The sequence below is a fragment of the Phalaenopsis equestris genome, unplaced genomic scaffold (genome assembly GCF_001263595.1).
Source record: "Phalaenopsis equestris unplaced genomic scaffold, ASM126359v1 Scaffold000095, whole genome shotgun sequence".
Taxonomy (NCBI): Eukaryota; Viridiplantae; Streptophyta; class Magnoliopsida; order Asparagales; family Orchidaceae; genus Phalaenopsis; species Phalaenopsis equestris.
In genome coordinates, this window is record NW_018164537.1 from 70,032 (window position 1) to 75,101 (window position 5,070).

At 34.6% G+C, this 5,070-nt stretch overlaps 1 protein-coding gene across 2 annotated transcripts in view; it reads right to left on the bottom strand.

The window, feature by feature from the left end:
* Positions 1-278: 278 nt before the first annotated feature.
* The window catches only part of LOC110020379 (protein PHOSPHATE STARVATION RESPONSE 2-like), a 20,474-nt gene continuing 15,682 nt past the window's right edge, over positions 279-5,070 (bottom strand). For both annotated transcript variants that reach the window (XM_020718465.1, XM_020718463.1), the window contains exons 7-8: positions 4,139-4,208; positions 279-876 (exon numbers count right to left, since the gene is read on the bottom strand). In XM_020718465.1, the coding sequence (XP_020574124.1) occupies positions 559-876; positions 4,139-4,208 (388 nt within the window). In that variant the 3' untranslated portion in view covers positions 279-558. The remainder of the gene's footprint in view (positions 877-4,138; positions 4,209-5,070) is intronic.

The following is a 5,070-nucleotide window of genomic DNA, read 5'->3' on the forward strand; positions in this document are numbered from 1 at the left end:
AAATATCATAAATTTTTTATATATAATTATTTTATATTTCGAACAATAATGATTCGAAGACGAACGAACGCATCACTGCTCATGTTTGGTTGGTTTAACTAACCGAACAAAAAAAATTTGTTCACGTTCGTCTTGTTTACTTATCGAACGAATTGAACACGAACTCATTGACGAACCTAACACGAATTGTTCGCGAACAACGAGCTTTTTTGACAGCCCTAATCATGAGAAACAGAAGCACAAATGAAGAGAAGCTCATTACAACATTACAGTAATGGTGAACTATAACTTAACTGCAAATATTTATTTATATTGTTCAGTTTTACAAAAACAAAACTTTACACAAATACACAATCACTAGATATAAACCATAAACAACCTCCACAACAAAACAAAATGTTCAATGCATTCAGAAAATGTTATAAAAAAATTTAAGAAAAAAAACAGAGCACTTTTATTTTACTAGAACAAGAAGAGGACTTCCACCACAAGAAGTTTTAGAAACCTCATTCTGATCAATCATTCTGTTGTCCCCAGAGCAAAATAGTCTAATTTTGATCATTCCGACGAGGCATTTTGATCGCCTTTCACACGCTTGCCGTGTGGAGATTCGGAGCCAAGAAAGGCGGCAGGATCCGGCGGCTTTTGTTTGCCGCCGACGAGTCTTGGCTTTTCGCTTTCCTGTTCATCCAAAGCTTTCTCAGAGGCATTATTTCGAGTGGGCGAGACTGTTGTCGTGGATGAAGATTGTGTTGCTTGTTCTTCAGGAGCAGATGGTGGCCTGAACCTATCCATTCCAGCTTTGCATTGTTGCTCAAACATCATCTGAAGATACCTTCCCTGTTCTTCAATTCGTAGCTGTAAGTTCCTCTGAACCTGTAAGGCATAAAGATTTAGATAATGTTGAAGATGTGAATATAAACTAATTAGTATGCTCAGTGAATAGTTATTATGCTTTATGATTGATAAATGAGCAAGTTTGAATAAATTTTATAAGCTAGATATATAAATGAATGAGTTTTACACTCGACAAAATGCAAAATAAGTATATTTGCGAAAGGGTTGGTGTAGCTCCAGTGGCAAACAAGATCTGAGAGAATCGTATTAGATGGTTTGTTTAGATTAAACGTTGACCATCTAATGATCCACTTAGGAGAGTAGAAGTTTTAGATTCGACTTATGTTAAGAAAGGTAGATATATACCTAAAAAGATCTGGGAATATTGTCTAAAAAAGTAGCTTAATTTATTAGAAATAAATGAAAATGAAAATATAATAGGACACGATGGAGAAAAAGGATTCCTGTAGCCGAGCTCACTTAGTGGGATATGGCTTGTTGTTGTTGTTGAGTTTGAATATTGATCCACTCATTCTTAATGCTTGTGAAAATATTTGTTTAAAGGCCCAATGAAATGCTTAGTTTTGTTTATTTGATAGCAATGTTGTATTCTATGTTTTTGAATGAGTTTTGTTGTAACATATGCACTTTAAAAATTTAGCAAATATTAGTGGAGTCCGAACACGAAAAAAATATTGAGGGTTACAAATCTAATTTTCAACTTCTAAAAAAATTTGATCGTCACAAGGCATTGGTTATAACCTATATTTAAAAAGGCGTTATTGGGTCGCGCCCTGGGGCTAGGCGTAAGCCATTTCGACCCAATTTCACGAGGGGGGCACAAATCTCACGGGGGGAACATTATCTAAGCCCCGAGTGCAAGTCGCACGTCACGGGAGCGTACGCCTCATTTGCTAATCGAATAAAAAGAAAAAAAATCCCAAAATTTTCAAACTTGCACAATTCAATCGTCTTCCGCACGCAGAAGATCTTCCAAAACCCTCTTCATCTGCACACAAGTAATCCCACACACAGACGTTCTCCCGCAGACAACGAGGATTACATTCACACGCAGACGATCTTCCTACGCCGCCACCTACTTTGTTCTGGCACGCAAGTGACCCTGCGTGCGTGCGGGACACGCGATCCTAGCATATTCTCCGGCAAGAAGAATAACTGAACGCGACATCTAATTCTCTCCACACACCCACAACTACTCTTTCGCAACACATGACTTGGCAAGAAATTAGAAATGCAATATTTATCGTCTTACAAGTTATTAACGGATTTTCACTGTAGCTACAGTAATTGCACTATAGTTACAATAAACCGCAATTTTTTTTTTTTTGTTAGAGATCACACAAATGCACAATAACTCATAAAATTTTTTTGTAGTGAATTTTTACTAATATCTTGAAGATTCTAATCCTACAATACTTGTTTTGAAATTCAAGTACAAGTTCTTTTAATGTTTCTTAATAATTTTTTTTAAGCACAAATAGTTTATTTTTTTTATCTCTTAATATTTATATTCGTTATTTTTTTTATAATGTGAGGCTTATACCTTGCCCGTAACAACTAAAACGCTCTGCCCAACGTCCACGTCTTTTAAAACATTAGTTAGAGCAGTAAATGAATTATGTCAATTTTTGACCAAAAAGTGCATTCATGTTGAGTAATTAGGCTATGTCTTTATAATTTAAATTATTAACTTATATATAGTTATAGTTAGATAGATTTAATTAAAACATGATAAAAAATACAGCTAAAATAATTTAATAAGCATTCATTAATCTAGTTCTAAAATTCAATCATGTTCAAGCTTGGCTCAAACGTTATAAAAATATAAATAAATGAATTTAATGGGTGAAAGAAACAAGGTCACTCAAAATGATATTCAGATGATATTGCAGCTTCAATGACACGATAAATACCAATACAAGTGAAAACATTAAGGAGAAGAATACAACAACAACAACAAAGCCTTAATCCCACTAAGAGGGGTCGGCTACATGAATCCTTTTTCTTCATTATGTCCTATTTAGTGTCATATTTTTATTTAGTTCTAATAAATTAAGATAATTTTTTATACAATAAGCCCAAGTCTTCCTAGGTCTACCTCTGCCTTTCTTAACAAAAGTCGAATCTAAAACATCTACTCCAGATGATCGACGCTTATTGTGACCAAACCATCTAAGACGACTTTCTCTAATTTTGTCCATCATAGGAGCTACACCAACCCTATCACGGATATATTCATTTCGCATTTTGTCTCTAAATCTAAAGCCACTCATTCATCTGATCATTCTCATCTCGGCAACACTTAACTTATTATTATGCTTCTCTTTTAAAGGCCAAACATTCAGCGCTATTGAGCATTGTAGATCTCACCACCGTCTTATACGTCTTATAAAATTTTCCTTTTTCCTTTTAGTCTAAGCGGTAATTTTCTATCACACAAAAGGCCCGAAGCATTCCTCCACTTCAACCAACCAACTTGAATTCTAGTATTAACATCCCCATCTACATCACCGTCGCTTTGAACAACATACCCGAGATATCTAAATCGTTCGCACCTTTTAATAATTTGATAATGAAGGGGTGCAACACGAGAACTTCTCAGGACGTCACACATCCTAGTACTACTCTCGCCCAAGCACGCTTAACTGCGGAGTTCTGATGGGATCCGGTGCACTGATGCTGGTATGGTCGCACCCTAAAATGGAAGAGTGCAACACGAGGACTTCCCAGGAGGTCACCCATCCTACCCATCCTAGTACTACTCTCATACTCTCACCCAAGCACGCTTAACTGCGGAGTTCTGATGGGATCCGATGCATCGGTGTTGCTATGGTTGCACTCTTTTTAATGGAGGGGTGCAACATTAAGGAAAAGAATTAAGAGAAGAAATTCAATAAATTCTAAAATAGAATAGCAATATAAGACAAGTAAATAAATCAAAAACAAAAAAATATGACTTTTAAGTAAGATGGATTTACATACAAATCATACCATTTCATATGTATTTACATATTTGATAGCTAACCTTTGATATTCATACATTATTTTAGCATCATAATCAATTCAAAACAAATACATGAAAAAGGTGAGTTTCACTTTACAAAAATTAACATTAATGCTATTTTTGTGTGATGTTAAAGATTTGGGTGCCGTAGAAGTAAATTTTATAGTTTAAGTATTAGATATGTAAATACAAAAGAAATGCATCATGGAATGCGTGTAAGTGGGACATAAATACCAAAACAACGCTTAAATTTACACAACATATCTAGAAGCATACCTCTAGTTGTTCATGAAGCCGTTTCTGAACCTCTATCTGCAACCGCAGTGCTTCAGTAAGCTCCATTCCCCTGTAAGATGAAAGGAAAGAAAGGCAACATCAAAATTTTATTTTTATGGCAATCTACAGCTTAATTAGCAAAAATATTGGGCCGAAATAGGCAAGTACGGGTATTCAATGAATTTTGCTTGGGAATTCAAAATGAAAATTACAATGCTATTTAATATAAATTAGACGTATAAATTTTATTTTAAATCAACTGCGCATTTTAACTGCCAAAATAAAATATGTAAGAAAATATTTTACATAAAATATGTATTCTATGCTTATGAAGTTTGAAATATGTTTTGCACGAGCAGAAAGATGCAGAAAAAGGGAATAATTCTGAAAAAAATGGTATGAACATGTTTTATATGAGCATAAAACACATTAAATTCATATCAGCAAGAAGGCCAAATCTAATATTAAGCTAATGTAGAAGTATAATAGGTACTAAAATTGGAAATAAATAAGAGAAACCCACACAATAAATGAAAAGAGCAAAACTAAAAACTAGAATCCAATCAATCTTTCATGAACTAGAATCAAATAATACTATAGCACTAAGTGCTAGGCCGAAATTTATCTATACACAATAACAACAACAACAAAGCCTTAATCCCACTACGTGGGGTCGGCTACATGAATCCTTTTTCTCCATTGTGTCCTATTTAGTGTTATATTTTCATGTAGTTCTAGTAAATTAAGAGCATTTTTAATACAATAAGCCCAAGTCCTCCTAGGTCAACCTCTGCCTTTCTTAACACAAGTCGAATCTAAAACATCTACTCTCCTAATCGGATTATCAGATGGTCGACGTTTAATGTGACCAAACCATCTAAGATGACTTTCTCTAATTTTGTCCGTCACAGGAGCTACACCAACCCTATCAC